Source organism: Chelonoidis abingdonii, chromosome 16, assembly GCF_003597395.2.
Source record: "Chelonoidis abingdonii isolate Lonesome George chromosome 16, CheloAbing_2.0, whole genome shotgun sequence".
Taxonomy (NCBI): domain Eukaryota; kingdom Metazoa; phylum Chordata; order Testudines; family Testudinidae; genus Chelonoidis; species Chelonoidis abingdonii.
In genome coordinates, this window is record NC_133784.1 from 5,094,523 (window position 1) to 5,110,912 (window position 16,390).

Below are 16,390 nucleotides of genomic sequence, written 5' to 3' on the forward strand. Positions count from 1 at the left end.
ATGCTAGGCCCTGCACTGGAGTGAATTGCACCCAGGAGCTCTGGGTGGAGATAACCTCGCGCACGCCCTGCCCGCTACCCACTAGTATAGACATAGTCCTGGCCTCAGCCACCTCCCTTCAAATAACAAGTGCCGGCAACACACACGTCCCAGAGAACTGCCGCCGCCGCGGCACCAACCCCAGTGCAGAGGGCACCACCATGCAACGCACCCACAGGAAGAACGGTGAAGTTCCCCTTCACGGGGCCGCCGCTCCACACAAAGGGAAGGTATCAGAGGGTTCAGCCAAAATATATATATGTCAAAGGACTATTTTCTGCTGCGGAAGGATACACTTATTACAAAGGTTGCGATGCATAGTTATAAAAGTGAGTCCTTGAAGCACCTGCCCAATTCCCTAAGTCCCCAGCCGGCCGGCCTGTGAGCCCGTCCATTTCCCCTGATCCTACGCTGAGCCTTGTTACCTCATGCTAATTACCAGGGACCACCTGCAGGGCTGTGCATCCTGAAGGCACTTGGCAGGGGGGAAGCAGCATCCCCCCACGGGGGGGTGGGGAAACTGAGGCACAACACGGTGACGAGAGGAGGTGAAGGCCAAATGTGGAGCCAGGCGCTCTCGGGTCCCAGGCCTGTCTTCTTTGGGAACACGGGTAGTGAAATGTTCACGGGTCCCTGGCCAGGACTGGGGGGCTTGCCGATGAGCCAGGGGGTTCGGGGCCCATCTGCAGGGTTTGTGGGGCTCCTGCAGTCAAGGGTCCAGCACAGTCAGTGTCATTCCTCTCACCTCGCAGAATTCATCAAAGGCCCAGCCCAGAGCAGGGTGACCGGTCCCACATCCCCCCAACACCCTGCGCCCGCCCCCCGGCTGTTCAGAACAAGGTGGGCTGGCAAATGAGCCCGTTTCTCCAGGGAGCAGAACCCGATTGCTGCAAGTACCCCCTGTGCACCCCACACCTGGGCACCCACCCAGCCACCCTGTGATGCCCCTGCCAGCAGCGTCCACAGCTGGATCCCAGCGCTCTGCCTCCAGGCACTCCAGGGACGCGCCCATTTCTGCAGCCCGTCTCGCTCTGGTGGGGGGCAGCCGTGGGGCCTAGGCTCCGCTCACTTGGGGCTGCTGCTTGGCGTGTCGCCGGGCTCTGGGTTCTCCTCTTCCTCCAGGTACTGGCACATGCTGTCCACCAGGGAGTCCAGGCCTGCGAGCCCCTGCGGAGATCCAGACGGGGGGTGAGTTGCCAGCATGGGAGGGCCCCGCTCTGCCCCGCCGGGAGGGGGTGGGAGTCACTGAGCTCAGACCCACCCCCAATGCCTGCTCCTGTCCCCTGCCCTGCCCAAGGCCCCCTAGGTCCTACGGGAGACCGTCCCCCAGCCTGAGCCACCCCACCAGTCCCCACCCCACCCAGCCCAGCCCGGCAGCCGCCCCTGCGTGCCCGGCTCACCTGGTGCTGGGCCAGCAGTGGGCGCAGGCAGGTTTTCATGCTCTTCCGGAAGGTGTAGGGGTCCTCGCTGCTGGACAGGCTGCTGGGGTCAAAGCAGACACCCTGGAGACAAGAGAGGAGGGTGGGGAGGAGGTGAAACCCCACGGCGAACCTGCCCCCCACTCCCAGTCACTTCGGATCCACCACCAGGGCCCTGGGCAACAGATGGTAGCTCTGAGCCCCCCACGTGATTCCCCACAGCCCAGCGTCCCCTAGGGAGCCCCCACCCGCAGCCCAGCTTCCCCTAGGGAGCCCCCCGCTCATGGTCCAGCACCCCCTAAGGAGCCCCCAGTCTGACCCTGGCAGCCCAGCGTCCCCTAGGGAGCCCCCCGCTCACGGTCCAGCACCCCCTAAGGAGCCCCCCGTCCGACCCTGGCAGCCCAGAGCCCCCTAGTGAGCCCCCACCTGCAGCCCAGTGTCCTCTAGAGAGACCCCCGCCCAACCCCAGCAGCCCAGCATCCCCTAGGGAGCCCCCCACTCATGGTCCAGTGTCCCCTAGGGAGCACCCCACCCGCAGTCCAGTGTCCCCTAGAGAGCCCCCCGCCCGACCCCAGCAGCCCAGCGTCCCCTAGGGAGCCCCCCGCTCACAGTCCAGCACCCCCTAAGAAGCCCCCCGTCCAACCCTGGCAGCCCAGCACCCCCTAGAGAGCCCCCCCGCCCACAGCCCAGCGTCCCCTAGGGAGCCCCCACCCACAGCCCAGCGCCCCCTAGAGAGTCCCCCACCCACAGTCCAGCATCCCCTAGGGAGCCCCCCCACTCACGGTCCAGTGTCCCCTAGGGAGTGCCCCGCCTGCCCCCCACAGCCTAGCACCCTCTAGACACACCTCACTCGCGGCCCAGCACCCCCTAGGGAGCCCCCCACCTGCCCCCTGCAGCCCCGTGGCCCCTAGAGACCCCCCACCTGATCCCTGGAGCCCAGTGCCCCCTAGAAACCCCCCACCCGCAGCCCAGCACCCCCTAGGGAGCCTCCTGCAGCACAAAGTCCCCTAGGGAGCCTCCCGCAGCCCAGCACCCCCTAGGGAGCCCCCCACCCGACCCCGGCAGCCCAGCGTCCCCTAGGGAGCCCGCAGCCTAGCATCCCCTGGAGACCCCCACTCGCGGTCCAGCACCCCCTAGGGAGCCCCCCGCCTGCTCCTTGCAGCCCAGCACCCCCTAGACACTCCCCACTTGCGGCCCAGCACCCCTTAGGGAGCCCCCACCAACAGCCCAGCGTCCCCTAGGGAGTCCCCCGCCCGACCCCCACAGCCCAGTGCCCCTTAGAGACCCCCCACGCACGGTTCAGTGCCCCCTAGAGAGCCCCCCACCTGCCCCACACACCCTACGCCCCCTAGACACCCCCCACCCAATCCCCAGAACCCAGCGCCCCCTAGAGACCCCCCACAGCACAGCAGGGGCAGGGGATGGGGGATGGGCTGCGGGAAGCCCCATGTGCAGAGAACAGGGGGCCTGGCAGCCCTGGGAGAGGAGCGAGCCCCACCTGGGCCGTGTAGATCAAGGCCGTGCCGACGTCCCCAGGGTGGAAGTGGTGGCGTTTGCAGAAGCTCAGGAAGCTCAGCACCTCCCGCAGGGCTCGAGTTCCCTCCGGGCCGGGCCCCTCAGGCGGCCGCCCCACGGCTGAGGAGGGCAGAGGAGACAGATCAGCGACCGGGACCCCGCTGGCCCAGGCTGCCCCGTCACTCCAGCCAGGGCGACCCTATTCTGGGACCAGGGATCTGCCAGTGCCCACGGCTTAGACTAGGGGACCACCACGTCCCAGCAGGGCCAAGCAGCCCCAGCTCCCAGCCCCAGGGAGGAAAGGGGCTGCCCAGAGAACCGCCACTCGGCTGGGATCCTGCCCCACATTCCTGGGAGCCCAGGGGCCCCACTAGCCCATATCCCGCCTCTGGGAGCCACTAGGCACCCAGCCTCCCGCTTGCTGCTCCAGCGTCTCAGCTGTTTCCAGAGCCAGACGGGCCAGGGCCTCCCCAAGGCGACTCCAGCCTGAGCTGGGCCAGGTGCTGGGGATCTCGGCACTCGCCTGCCTCCCCTCCATTAACGGGATGCTGGTGGGCTGAGGGCAGGAACCTCTCCACTGCAGCCCGGCGCCCCCCGTGCCCTGCCGGGCACTCACCGCGCACGTCCCTGTCCTCCATGAGGTAGAGGATGGAGCCGCTGCGGTCGTACAGGACGGCGTAGGGCACCAGCAACGTGGGGTGAGGGGGCAGGAACAGGAAATTGTGTAACATCTTCCTCCAGTCGGACACCACGGGCACCTGGCAAACAGAGGAGAGGCTGAGACTGTGTCCTGGGCCCCAACCAGAATCAACTGGGGCCCCTGAGTCCTGACTGACAGCCTCCTGCTAGCCCAGCCCTGCGCTCCCCTATCCCAGCTCTGCTGGTGCCCCTCACTCCCGACCCACAGCTCTGGGCTTCCCCTGCCACAACCCTGAGAACAAGGGTGCAAATGCCCATTCCTGGCCCCTCCCTCCCCAAACGCGCCTCGGCTCTGGACCGAGGACACCCCACTCCAACCCCCTCGTTTGGGCCAGGCCCTGGGGTCAGCTGCCAGGCCGCACTGAGCCGTTGCGAGCCGGAGAAGCCAAAACTGGCTCAAACCCGGAGCTAAATCGGGCGCCATTTTCCAGAGGCCGCCGTCAATGGCCATCAATAGCGCTCGGTTAATTAATTTGATGGGAACAGCAGGGACCACACTTTGCATTTCGTGAAGTTCCGAGAACTTCCAACCTCATCTTCATAATTGGCCTCATAAATTTGAGGAAAGAGAGAAATCAGCAAAGCAGGAGGAGGGAGAGGAACCGCTGCGCACGGCAGAGAAGAGAAGTGGTGCCATTTGGTGTCCTTATTTAATTTGATTGCACAGATCCATCTTCCCCCTCCCTCCAGCAGCCCCCGCGCTCCCTGCTGGATTGACCTAATCATGATAAATTCAGATTCATTTCCCCGCCTGTGCCGGCGGGGGGAGCACACTCGTTACCCCCCCCGGCCGCCACGCCATTAGCTCCTGCAAATATTTACTCATGAATATTAAGCTCTGCCATTAACATGCAAAACCACTGATGCCCCCCACCTGCCCCCCCCCACAGCTGCCGGTGTCCTCCCAGGTCTCCCACGCTGCAGTGGGTACCAGGCAGGTGTGATTAAACATTGAGATGGTTGGAGGAGCCGGTGCTTAAAGCTCGGCACTCCCCGGGGATGGGGAGCAGAGAGGATGCGGGGGGTCCATGTGGATCAGGCCCTGGGAGGTGCTGAGGAGAGGTCAGAGATTCTGCATTGCCCTCACTCCCCATCAGCCCAATGGCGTAATGGTTAGTGCTGGGCTGGGTGGGCCCGACTGTTATTTCTGCCCCTGGCTCCCTCGCAGCCCAGGGGGCTGTGAGTCGGGAGTGAGCGGCACCAACAGAGCTGAGAGGGGGGCCCAGGGCTGGGCTAGCAAGGGGCTGTGGGTTGGGAGTGAGGGACACCAGCAGAGCTCGGGGGCCCATGGCTGGGCTACCAGAGGGCTGTGGGTTGGGAGTGAGGGGCACTGGCAGAGCTGAAGGGGGGAGCCCAGGGCTGGGCTAGCTGGAGGCTGCGGGTTGGGAGTCACAGGCACCAACAGAGCTGGGAGGGGGGCCCAAGGCTGGGCTAGCAGGGGCTGCAGGTCAGGAGTGAGGGGCACTGGCAGAGCTGTGGGGGCCCAGGACTGGGCTAGCAGGGGCTGCGGGTCGGGAGTGAGGGGCACCAGCAGAGCTGTGGGGGGTAGCACCGTAACAGCAGGGGGCAGTTCCCAGCTCCAGGACCTTCCCCTCCATTTTCAGCTGCTGCAACATTTGGTTTATTTTTAATTTTCAGGATCATCAGATTCACAGCCAGTGGGGAGGCGGGGGGGCAGCCCCTTCCCGGGAAGCAGGAGCCAGGAGGCTGTGGAATGACAGTGCATTAGAGCCGCGTAATGTCCTCATCGCTCACCATGGGCCGCTGTCAGTCCCCCTCCCACCACGCAGCCCCTCCCTGCTGGCCGGAGCAGGCCCAGCCCAAGCCCCCTCTCCAGGGCTCTCTGGGGCTCTGGACAGGGCAGTTCCTTGGCCATGTACCTTTTTCATCAGCATGCTCTCCCCGGTGACCCGGTCCCGCGCTCGGAACCAGCTATCGGCCAGCTTCTCCATGACGTAAAATTGCCGGCCCAGCGCGTAGTACAGGAAAAGGCTGCAGTGGGGCAGGGTCGTGGCCAGCTTCCGCCCATCCCGCTGTAAAGGAGAAGGCATTTTAATGAACATCCCAATGGCCAGACTGAGTCAGACCAATGGTCCATCCAGCCCAGTGTCCTGTCTGCTGACAGTGGCCAATGCCAGGTGCCCCAGAGGGAGTGAACAGAGCAGGAAATCATCAGTGATCCAGCCCCTGTCGCCCATTCCCAACTTCTGGCAAACAGAGGCTAGGGACACCATCCCTGCCCAGCCTGGCTAATAGCCATTGATGGACCTGCCCTCCAGGAACTGATCTAGTTCTTTTCTGAACCTTGTTTTAGTCTTGACCTTCACAACATCCTCTGGCAACAGGTTGACTGTGCATTGTGTGAAGAAATACTTCCTTTGGTTTGTTTTGACCTGCTGCCTATTCATTTCATTGGGTGACCCCTAGTTCGTGTGTTATGAGAAGGCGTAAATAACACTTCCTGATTTACTTTCTCTGCACCAGACATGATTTTATAGACCTCTATCATGTCCCCCCTTAGTTGTCTCTTTTCCAAGCTGAAAAGTCCCAGTCTTTTTAATCTCTCCTCATACAGCAGCCGTTCCATCCCCCTCATCATTTTTGTTGCCCTTTTCTGAACCTTTTCCAAGTCCAATATCTCTTTTTTGAGATGGGGCCACCACATCTGCACACAGTATTCAAGATGTGGGTGTTCCAAGGATTTATATAGGGCCAATGTGATATTTTCTGTCTTATGCTCTCTCTCTTTTTTCAAGATTCCCAACATTCTGTTCGCTTTTTTGACAGCTGCTGCTGCACATTGAGTGGATGTTTTCAGAGAACTATCCACAAGGACTCCCAGATCTCTTTCTCCAGTGGTAATAGCTAATTTAGACCCCATCGTTTTATATGTATAGTTGGGATTATGTTTTCCAATGTGCATCACTTTGCATTTATCAACATTGAATTTCATCTGCCATTTTCTTGCCCAGTCACCCAGTTCTGTGAGATCCTTTCGTAGCTCTTCACAGTCTGCCTGGGACTTAACTATCTTGAGTCGTTTTGTAAAATTCTGCAAATTTTGCCACCTCACTGTTTACCCCTTTTCCCAGATCATTTATGAATATGTTGACTAGGACTGGGCCCAGTACAGACCCCTGGGGGACACCCCTATTGATCTCTCTCCATTCTGAAAACTGACCATTTATTCCTACTCTGTGTTTCCTGTCCTTTAACCAGCTCCCCATCCATGAGAGAACCTCCCCTCCGATCCCAGGACAGCTCACTTTGCTTAAGGGCCTTGTTAAAAGCTTTCTGCAAGGCCAAGCACACGGTACAGACAGGGTCGCATTCACCCTTTGGGCCACAGTGTTGCACTGGGAGCCCACGTTTAGCTGATTGTTCACCACGACCCCCAAGTCTTTGTCAGAGTCGCTGCGTCCCAGGATAGCGACTCCCCCCCCCCCGCCCCCCGAGGGCTGGCTGCATTCGTCATGCACTTATCCCCAGCTCGCCCTGCACCGGGGACCTGTCCTCTCCATTACTTCCCACTCCCCCAGGGTGTGCGTCACCTGCAAACGTTACCAGGGAGGCTTTTCAGCTTCCTTCCAGGTCACTGATCAGAATGGGAAGCGACGCAGGCCCAAGAACTGACCCTGGCGGGATTCTTCCAGAAACACCCGCGCTCAGTGACGATTCCCCGTTTATATTTTGAGACCCATCAGCCAGTTTTCAATCCATGTCCCGTGGCCATGGTAATTTGACATCATGCTAGTTTTTTAGGCAAAATATCACATGGTACCAAGTCAAGCACCTGATGTGGCCTTTGGGGGTGAAAGGAAACACAGGGGTCTACAAGTGGAGGGCTTTGCATGAAGCCGCCTAGAGGTACGTGAACCTCATGGAGAAATCAGGCTTCAGGGTATAAACCTGCAGGGTTAGGAAGGAATTTTGACAGCAGCTATACAATTAACCAGGTGCATTATGGGGATTTGGCCTGACTGTGGGTTAAAGATGTGATGCTGACAGAGGAGGCACCAACTCGCCTGGGCACTGGCCAATACACAGCCGTAGTCCAGCTCCTGTGGTTTAATCCTGCTACCACAGGCATTCGATTGATCAGCAGCCGCGTTGTGAGTCTCTGTGACTGCGGATCACCGTACAGGAGAGGGGAATTAACCAGAGCAAAGAGCTGTGGTGAGTGCAGGAGCTCCGAGGCTGGAGAGGGTCTTGGAGGGTCTTACCGCCCTGCCTGGCCACACCCAGAGTACTAGGTGCAAACGCTGGCTCAGGTCACAAGGGGAACCGAAGCAGATAAGAACAGAGGAACTGCCAGGCTGGGTCAGACCAAGGGTCCATCTAGCCCAGTGTCCTGTCCTCAGCCTCCTGCCAGCGGCCAGAGGGAACCAAGAGAACAGGGCAGTTACGGATGGAGGGAGCTGGCAACAGGAAACCAGCAGGAGGCTCGGCGTGAGCAGCAGGCTGCATTTAAAAAGGGCCGGACTACATGGCCGGGGGCTGTGGCTTGGGAGGGGGGGCACTGGTGGGAGGGTGAGGCTCTGGGTCAGGATCAAAGGGGATCGCAGAGCTGGGTGTGGGGGGGATATAGGGCTGGGAAAGCTGTGGGGCAGGCGGGAGGGGTTCAAACCAACGAGCTCATTGGATCAAGAATTGTCCTTTTCTAGCTGCGTACCGCACCTAGCACATTGGAGGCACTCCTGTAATCCTGGGATAGTCAACCTCTGCCATACCAGGACCCCTCCCATCTAGCCACGACTCCCACCCACCATAGCAGCAGGGGACACCTGGCAGAGAACCCCCGCTGGGGGTCACAGTTACTAGCAGGCTCAAGGACGCAGGGCAGCGGCCGGCTGCAGGGAGGGGAGAGGGGTTAAGCCCGAGCCAGGTTCCTTGCCTGCTCAGCTCCCTGCCGGGCTGCAGCGACTCCCGAGATGGGCATCCGGTGGGCGAGCTGTCGGCACTCACCATGGGCAGGATGGCCAGCCCCAGCGCCGCATGCTTCTCCACTCGTCCCAAGACCAGGCCCGAATCCAGGAGCGAAAAGCAGCCACCCTCGGCGTCCAGAAACGTCCGTCTCAGCTCCTCCAGGAGGGACAAGCCGCATGCCTTGGTGAGCCTCCCGTAGGCATCCTCCACGGACGTCTTAGTGGGAGCGCTGGCACCCGCGGGCCACAGGTCCCCGATTTGCTGGGCCTGGCTGGCTGGATCCTGAGAGACGGGCTTGCTGCTTTCACAGCCTGGGCTGGCTGAGCCAACAGAGCTCCCGGTCCCTGGCTGCCTCCCCAGCTCAGTGCCGCGGGGCCATCTCATAACTGCCGCCTCCTCTGTCCTGCCAGGACCTTCTGGCGGCAGCTCCTCCCCCTGTGGGTCTGCTGAGGGGGGCTCTGGCTCTGGCTCAGGGGGGGCACATGGGGCCAGCCCACTCCCCACTGCATGGGGCATGTCCCCTACCCCTTCCCGGCCGATCACCGGCTCCCTCGTGGCCTCGCTCAGCACGATGCTGCCGTCCCGCCACGGCTCAGCTGCCATTTCCGACGCCAAGGGGTCATGCCCACGGCCTGCACCCTCAGTCTGGCGTGCGCCCGCCTTGCCCGCGGAGAGGCCGAGAGCTGCGCTGGGAGGAACGCCTGCACAGCCCTGCTCTTCCCGGAGCCCACGGCAACTCTCTGGTGGAGACACATCCCATCCCGGCTCTGCCAGGCAGAGCCGCGCCTCAGCCCAGGGGGAGCAGCCTTCTCGGATGGGGGGCTTTTCCAAGGCTGAGGGGGGAGCCGTCCCGTCCTCCAGCCACGGCTTGGTCTCTGGGCCCTCCCAGAGCTCTAGATCCAGACCTTTGAGGCCTCCACACCTCCCTGGCTCTCCCCCAGGCCCGCTGCTCAGCCTGGCCATCCCGGCGGGCAGCTCGCTGGGCTGCAGTGTCAGGCAGGGGTCTTGGGGCAGGGGCGCAGGGCTGGTCCCGAAGCTGAACGGTAGAGTGGACTGGCCAAAGCCCTTCCCCAGGCAGGACCCTGGGGGCAGCTTGGGGTAGGGTGTGTTCCAGAGCCGGCAGCCGGCGCCAGGCTGGGGTCCCGTCTGCAGCTTAGCCAGGCTGCAGCAGCGGCAGCCGGCGGGAGGGGGGGGGCCCTCGTAGCCCGGCGCGGGCAGCTCCCCCGTCTCGCTGACGGCCGTCTTGATGGCGTGCTGATGGCTCCGCGTCCCCCCCGAAGGCAGCAGCGCGGCAGTGAGGTCGATGTCGGTCTCTGTGGCGATGGGGGACCCGGTGCGCTGCATGGTGACCCCACGCGGATGGTGGCTCCCCGGCAGGAACAGCCGCTGGGCCCCTGCCCTCGGTCCAGCCCTGGGAGAAGACACAAAGGACGGTGGTGACAGGCGCAGGCCTGTGGGCTAGCCGGGGAGCTCCAGGGCCCGTCACTGACCCGTCCCCTGAGCAGATCTCCCCAGCCCGGGGCCGGGCCGAGGAGAGATGAGAGGAAGCTCGGGGTCTGCAGTGGATTCTCACTGCTCCCTGGGTGCCCCCCACCTACCCCACAGCGACCCCTCTAGGGTCAGTGGGGGTTGGTCCCCCTGTCCCATTCAGTCCTCGGCCCCCTCTTGCGGTTGCCAGTAAGGGGCCTGGCTAGTGCCCAGCCTGGGGGCTGTTTGTACATGGACACCCACCCCCCGGGAACCGGGCTAAGCGTGACCCACTTGGTGCAGGTTCCCGCTGGTGTCCCCCCATCCGGCCACCGGCAGAAGGGGCTGCTACCTCCCGGCTGCCCTGGAGGCTGGAGAGGGCTGATCTGCGGGGAGGGGGCCGGCCATCAGCCCCAAGGACTGGCTGCAGAGCCGGAGTCACTGAGGGGATTCCACAAGCCTTGTCCACACACCGGCTTGGCAGTGCGGCCACAAGAGGGTGCCCTTCTCACACCGATGCCCACGGGCCGGGGGGGGGCTGGGCACGGTTTGCCATGGCCCGTATGTGGGGAGTCAGCACCACAGCACCGTAGCCAGGGCTGGGGAGATCCTGTGGGGGGCCAGGTAGGGCCTTGGGGCCCCCGCTCCCTGCTCAGCCCCGTCCTAATGCTTTGAGAGCAAGAACGGGTGAGCTTGTGCGCCACAGGGACCCGCTGCCACCCCGGCTGCGAGCTTCCTCCCCGCAGTGCCCTGCCAGTAGCAGGGTCAGTCCCCTCTATCGCTCGCTCTGTTCTCAGAGTTTTCCCCACTCAGGAACTTACTAGATTGTCCCAGACGTCACTGATGCCCGGGATCTGCCCACGAGGACACTGGCTCACGGCCTTGGCGCCAATCGGGGGGTCAGCTGCAGAGAAAGGGGAGTGTCAGTGGGGGAGACAGCTCCTGAGGGGCGGGGGTGTTGCAGCCTGTGCCCTCCCTCAGCCAGCACAGGCGGGGCTCTGGGCCCGGCATGAGCAAGGTCTCAATCCTGCCCATCAGAGCAGGGCCCAAGCCAGATCCAGTCACCCGCTGTGAGCTTCCTGGCAGCAGTGCCCCGCGAATGCCCCATCACTCCCCAGCTCAGACCCCTTTTCCAGGAGGCCTAGGTGGGGCCCTGTCTAAGGCTCATCTGGTTCCAGCCTGAGGGGAAGTGCTTGAGAATGCCCCCCGAACCCTTCCCCACACGGTGCCTATCCTCACACCCAAGTGTTCAGGGAAGCATCTGAATCTGAGCCCCATGCCCCAGACTACCTGCACCAGAGCCTCGCTGCCCCTTCTCCTGCACGGTTACCCAGGACCACTATCAGTCCTGGAAAACCCATCAGTGCCAGTGTGACCACCCCAGTACCCCAGGCTGTTAAGCAGAGCCCCATGGGGACAGAACGCCGATCCCCTCCTGCACAGGCCCTGACCCCAAAGAGAATCCCCATCAGCTGTTGGCAGTACAGGGCCAATGACACATAGCACAGCAGCTCCAGCTCCATCCAGCAGAGGGTGGTGGTGGCACAGAACCCTGGTGGCTTATTGTCATATTTTCCCCCTACCTAGGGACAGCCCCAGATCCAAACCCAGTACCCCAGGCTGTTAAGCAGAGCCCCATGGGGACAGAACGCCGATCCCCTCCTGCACAGGCCCTGACCCCAAAGAGAATCCCCATCAGCTGTTGGCAGTACAGGGCCAATGACACATAGCACAGCAGCTCCAGCTCCATCCAGCAGAGGGTGGTGGTGGCACAGAACCCTGGTNCCCCATCCTACTCCCCACCCCCAAACTCTGGTGCTGGAGTCTGCCACACAGACCCAAGGCCCTTCTCTGCTGCATCACCGCCCAGCTGGCCCTGGCCAAGGGCCTGCATGAAACCCCTACACAGGCAAGGCCAGTTACCTCGCCTCGAGATCCTCCAGCCTACGTGCTGTAGCCCAGGCGTGAGCGCACCGACTCTGCGGCAGCCACCCAGCTTCCTTCCTCTCCACCCTGCCAGGGAAAAGCAACAGCGAGACTGAGAGGGGAGGAAATGCCGCTGCTGGACCCTAGACAAGCAGCCCTGGCTGGACGCCGCCCCAAGGAGCCTGGCTCGCAGTGGCCTGTCCAGCCCCTGACTAACTCCGGGCTGGGGAAGCTGCCCATCCCAGGGGATCTAACCAGCTGTGGGACATCGATGCCAACCAAGCCCAGGCAGAGCAAACCCCAGTCGGATGGAAAGCGAAAGCAGCTCTCTCCTATGCGCATGTGCAGCCAACTCCGGAGGCTGGGCTTTGCCAGCTGCCCTGGCTGTGTGCCCAGACCTGGCCCACGGCTTGTTAAGGGCCCAGGGAGGCTGCATGGGCAGCGTTAGGTGGACAGGATCGGTTTGCCGGTAGCGGGATGGGGGTCCTCATGGGTTAGTGCCCCCCTGGGACTGGCAGAGTCTGAGACCAGCCACCGAACTGGGGCTGGGTTCAGAACACCCCAAACCGCAGGGTCGTTGTCTGGGGGCAGCCTGGAAATGGGGATGCAGATCCCCGACCTCTGTGAAGCAACGACACCAATGAGCTTTGAGCTCAGCTTCCGCGGCAGCAGCCCAGAGAAGAAGGTGATGGGCCCTTTAGCAACGCCTAGCCAGACGCCACAGCAGGGTAGGGAGCCCAGGCCTGTTTCTGCCCAGACCGTCCCCATGGCATGATGGGGGCCCAGAAAGGCCACGAGCATCACCCCTCTAGCAGGTTGACGTCTTCTCCCAGAGGGACCCAGTGCAGAATGGGAACTCGGGCGACGTTGCCTGGCTCTTCTGGTCCCAGAGGGTGGACGGGCTGAAATCCTGCTCCCTGCCCCCCTGCCCAGCCGCCCGGGGGGTGAAGTGGGGAGCGGACAGGGAGTGAGGGGTGAGATTGGCCCAGGGAGGGGCGGGCTCGTTAGTGAGGTTACAGCAAAGTTGGAACAGGGCCCAGCACCAGCATCACACAGAGTGGCTAGAAGTGCTGGACACGTAGCGCTGGCTGTCCTCGAGCTCCATGTCCGGAGTCACCCCAATGACTGGGGGAACCGGGAGGACCTGCTGGGCCAGCACCCCTCAGCCGATCACAGCCCAGGCAAACGGCTGAGCTCAGCAGCTTGGATCAGATCCTGCCGCTTGGGGAGAAAGGAGCGGAACGAACACAGGCAAAGCTGCTGCAGTGGCTCCGCTGGGCGTATGGCCCCCTCGAGCCAGCCCCAGGGGCTCCCGCCTTCTCGGGAAACATTCAGTGGAGACACGACTGAACCGGTGTGGGGGGAATGGTAGGGAGTTTGCAAAGCCCAAGGAGGGGCAGCTTGGCTCAGCCCTCGCGGCCTGGGGGACCCTGCTACCGGGGAACTTCCTCCTTGGCAGCAGAACCCCCCCTGAACGAGTGCTGCAGAGCCAGCTGTCCCTCAGCCAGCTCCGTGCCCCAGCCACATCCTCCCTGGGCGCTGGGGGGCTCAGATCCGCCCACTCAAAGGTCTGGCAGGTCCCTGCACTGGGCCAGGGGGCCCGGGGCCTCCCCCACCAGCAATGGGAAGAGGGCGCAGCTGCGCAGCTTACCCACTCTGAGCCATCCATCGCCGCCCCGGCTTCCTGCTCCCACCCCCGCGCCCGCTCACAAACACCAGCCGAGCCGGAGCCAAGGAGCCAGCCTGCGTTGCCCTACATGTCACAACCTGCAGCCTCAGGGAGAGCCGAGCAGCCCCACGCGGGGAGGGGAAGGGCAAACGGGCGAGCGCAGACACCGTGGGGGCTTCTGGCTCCATCCCAGACCCAGTTCAGCTCCTGCAGGGGAGTCGTGGGAGAGGCTGGGCCTTCCGGATGGGTGTGAATCAACACCCGGGAGCATCAAGAACTCATGGGGCATCTCTGCCGGTGCCCCTCACTCCTGACACGCAGCCCCCTGCTAGCCCAGCCCTGGGCTCCCCCCAGCTCTGCCGGTGCCCCTCACTCCCAACCTGCAGCCCCCTGCTAGCCCAGCCCTGCCCCAACAAGCTCTGCTGTTGCCCCTCACTCCCGACCCACAGCCCCCTGTCAGCCAAGCCCTGGACTCCCCTCCCAGCTCTGCTGGTGCCCCTCACTCCTGATCTGCAGCCTCCTGCTAGCCCAGCCCTGGGCTCCCCTCCCAGCTCTTCCGGTGCCCCTCACTCCTGACCCGCAGCCCTTGCTAGTCTGGCACAGAGCACCTAGCTCTGGTTCCTTGTACCTCCCCCACAGCTGTGCCACTGCCTTGCGCTGGATCCTTCCTCTCAGCAAGGAGAGCTGCTGGCGCTTCCCTGACCGCGGGGCAGTGCCCAGGCGAAGGTGGTGCTCAGCAGGGGGATGTGCAGCCCGGGAAGCTGGAGCAGCTTCTCCACCGTCCCCAAGGGGCAGAGTGAATCGGTCCCACCCAGAATGGGCGACCGAGCCCTTCCAGGCCTAGCTGGGTACAGCTCCGAGCACTCAGAGCCTTCCCGGCCCGACAGCTCCTGTGGTGCTGGCTTCCAGCGACCCCAAGTTCGTGATGTTGCTAACCTGGCACTGGCAGGAGAGCGCCCAGGTCCAGCGTGGGCTGGGAGCTGCGCCAGGTGGGGCTGGGCACGCTGCGAACCCCACCGAACGGGAGGCAACAATCCACCTGCCCTAAAGGATGGGCAGTCTCTGATCTGGGGGAGGAGGGGGAGCAGGCACCCTTCCCTGGGCCGGTGACAGGTCTGAGGAGCAGATAAATGTGCCCATTTCTCAGATCCCCGTCCCACCCCCAATTACAGATGGGAGGAGTGGGGCTCTACAGCTAACGCCTGGAGCTCTGTGGGGGGTCGCTGGCTACGCCCACCCAAGGAGCTGGGGATGGTTCCCAGCATACCACACTGAGCTCTGCGGGTACCAAGGGCAGCGTAGCCGGGGTAGCAGTGGCGGAGGCTTGGCTGAGCCATGAGCATGTCCCTTGACATGGTTCAGCTGGGCTGCCACGGCCACGCTGCTCTTCACCCTGGCCTGGTCCGTGACCAGGGAGCACACCCCTCGCTCGCAGATGTAGTCTGCTGCTGACCGTCCGGGGGAAGTGAAGGGGAGGGGGGGGGACAACGTCCCCGGACCCCTCCAGGGGACGCAGCCCCACACACAGGCAGGCTGAGGCGTTGCTCATCACGCTGGAGTGTGTGCGTGAGGCCGGCTGAGAGCTGGCTGGGACCCGTGGGACGCACTCTGTAGGCAGCAGACAGCCGCAGCCCCTGCCCGGCTAACACAGGGCGAGGGATCTGGCTCCCAAGCCACAGACTGGAGGGATGGGACCCACGTCTCCTTCCCTCTGCCAGGCTGGGCCGTCCAGGGCCAGGTAAGTATCCGCTCAGCAGCGCCACCCTCAGTCGGACGAGCAGAGAATAACGCCGGCTGCGGCCCCCACACCGCACTCCCCAGAGACGACCATCACCGCGGAGTATCTGCCCCAGGAGTAGGGGCCAGCCGGGCCAGGCACTCCCCCTGCAGATCAGGGCCGTCTTTGGCCAGGAGAAGGCGAGTCTCGGGACTGAACTGCCCGTTGACACCCTCGCCCTGCCCTTCCTTGTGGGTCGGCCCCGGGGGTGCCTTGGCACAGACAAAAGCTTGCTTGCTTTCTGTGCCAGTTACTTTCTAAGCTGAGGATGGGGGCGCTGCCAGGCCACGGAGGGGCAGGCCCAGGCCCAGATGACATTACGACTTCGACAACGACGTGCGACTCCGCGGTGCGAATTTTCTCACAGGCTGGATCTGCAGGGCCTGGCCACCCCTCCCCGGGACAGAATCCATGACAAAGGGGCTGGACTGTGGGGGGCAGGAGCCTCCAGGCTCCTTCTGAGGGCTGGGAGAAGTGGCCCCCATCAAGCTCTGGCTGCTGTAAGAGCAGCAGCATCACCCCAGCTCCATCACACACCTGGGCTTCTCTGCCTTTTGTCGGCCGCTCGTAAAAGCCCTTGGAACTCCAGGCCAGGCTCTTTGATGAGCTGCAGCCTCTGGCTGGCACTTGGGTGTGAATTGTGGCTCTGGTCCCTGCTGCAGAGGGACTGACCGGGGGGGGGGGGGGGGCGTGGCGGCCCCATCTCACATTCCCAGCCAGCGAATAGCTCACGGGTGCAAAGTCCAGGGCAGGTGGAGTGGGAACTTGCCCCGTCCCCACTGCCCATGGGTCTGCCCAGCGCTGCAGAGGGGCGTTCTCACAGCGAGCAGGGCCTGGAGGTGCCGTTAGATGGGACAGAGTGAGTGGAGAGGGCACTGCCCAGGGCCTTGTCCTGTCTAATCTCACGTCCCCCAAGGGCCGGGTCTCCACAGCCCAGATCTCACTGGGGCGGGG

At 63.2% G+C, this 16,390-nt stretch overlaps 1 protein-coding gene across 1 annotated transcript; it reads right to left on the minus strand.

Annotated features, from left to right (window-relative positions):
- Positions 1 to 280: 280 nt before the first annotated feature.
- On the minus strand, positions 281 to 12,318 carry LOC116833948 (uncharacterized). Its single transcript, XM_032795715.2, has 8 exons — positions 11,988 to 12,318; positions 10,886 to 10,968; positions 8,637 to 10,008; positions 5,552 to 5,704; positions 3,589 to 3,730; positions 2,956 to 3,092; positions 1,440 to 1,541; positions 281 to 1,206 (listed from the first exon to the last, which is right to left on the minus strand). The coding sequence occupies exons 3-8, from the start codon at positions 9,939 to 9,941 to the stop codon at positions 1,105 to 1,107; spliced, it is 1,941 nt and encodes a 646-aa protein (XP_032651606.1). The 5' UTR covers positions 9,942 to 10,008; positions 10,886 to 10,968; positions 11,988 to 12,318; the 3' UTR covers positions 281 to 1,104.
- Positions 12,319 to 16,390: the final 4,072 nt, after the last annotated feature.

What these genes read in the sequence shown, in the direction of transcription:
- LOC116833948 (XM_032795715.2), bottom strand. Translation starts at nt 9,941, where the DNA reads ATGCAGCGCACCGGGTCCCCCATCGCCACAGAGACCGACATCGACCTC. An exon ending in AGAGCATGCTGATGAAAAAG is followed by an intron (nt 3,731 to 5,551) that starts GTACATGGCCAA and finishes TCTGTTTGCCAG; the next exon opens with GTGCCCGTGGTGTCCGACTG. An exon ending in CACTGCTGGCCCAGCACCAG is followed by an intron (nt 1,207 to 1,439) that starts GTGAGCCGGGCA and finishes GGATCTCCGCAG; the next exon opens with GGGCTCGCAGGCCTGGACTC.